An 824-nucleotide genomic window follows, 5' to 3' on the forward strand; every position below is an offset into this window, starting at 1 on the left:
TGTCTCTGGCTTTGACAAGACAAGGGGAATTGCTGCTAAATAATGTTTCTGGTAACTTTCCGATTATTTCCCCCTTTACCTCCCGCCCCCTCCGATGCACCCTACCTCTGCTCTCCCCTTCCCGGCGCTGATTTATTTCTCGAGCCGCTTCGGATTCTGCTCCTTTATTCCTTCATATGGGGTTTTTTTCTCCTTCCTTCCTAACGCGGAGCGGCTCTGGCTTCTCCCCTCTCTTCCTTCCTTCCCCGCGACCCGGCCGGGCTGCCCCCGCCGCGGGACGGCCCCGCACCCCGCACCCCAGCGCTCTCCCCTCTCTCTCTTTCTCGCACTCCGCACCCCGCTCAGCCCCCCCGGCTCCGCTCCGGGCCGATCCCTCCGCACGTTCCCTTCTCTCCGTTACGGCTGTTCCCGGGTTGTTGTGCTCTGCTGGCGCCTGGCCGGGTGCTCCACTCTCTTCTGACTTTTGTTGTTGTTGTTTGTTTGTTTGTTTTTTTTATCCCCCCCTCCTCCCCCCTCCCTTCCCCTCTTTCTCCCTCTCTCTTTCTTCCGGCCCGCGCTGACAGTACGATGAGCTACCCCACTACGGCGGGATGGACGGCGTAGGGGTGCCGGCGTCCATGTACGGGGACCCGCACGCCCCCCGGCCGATCCCCCCGGTGCACCACCTCAACCATGGGCCGCCGCTACATGCCGGACAGCACTACGGCGCCCACGCCCCGCACCCCAACGTCATGCCGGCCAGCATGGGCTCCGCTGTCAACGACGCTCTGAAGCGGGACAAGGATGCGATCTACGGGTAGGCACAGCCGGGGCCCGGGCCGGCA

At 63.3% G+C, this 824-nt stretch overlaps 1 protein-coding gene across 1 annotated transcript; it reads left to right on the forward strand.

Annotated features, from left to right (window-relative positions):
• The first annotated feature begins 29 nt into the window (after positions 1 to 29).
• On the forward strand, positions 30 to 813 carry LOC109368018 (homeobox protein Meis2-like). The gene is made up of 2 exons (XM_019616161.1): positions 30 to 51; positions 564 to 813. The coding sequence occupies exons 1-2, from the start codon at positions 43 to 45 to the stop codon at positions 798 to 800; spliced, it is 246 nt and encodes an 81-aa protein (XP_019471706.1). The 5' UTR covers positions 30 to 42; the 3' UTR covers positions 801 to 813.
• Positions 814 to 824: the final 11 nt, after the last annotated feature.

The sequence above is a fragment of the Meleagris gallopavo genome, chromosome 5, assembly GCF_000146605.3.
Source record: "Meleagris gallopavo isolate NT-WF06-2002-E0010 breed Aviagen turkey brand Nicholas breeding stock chromosome 5, Turkey_5.1, whole genome shotgun sequence".
NCBI classification, from domain to species: Eukaryota; Metazoa; Chordata; class Aves; order Galliformes; family Phasianidae; genus Meleagris; species Meleagris gallopavo.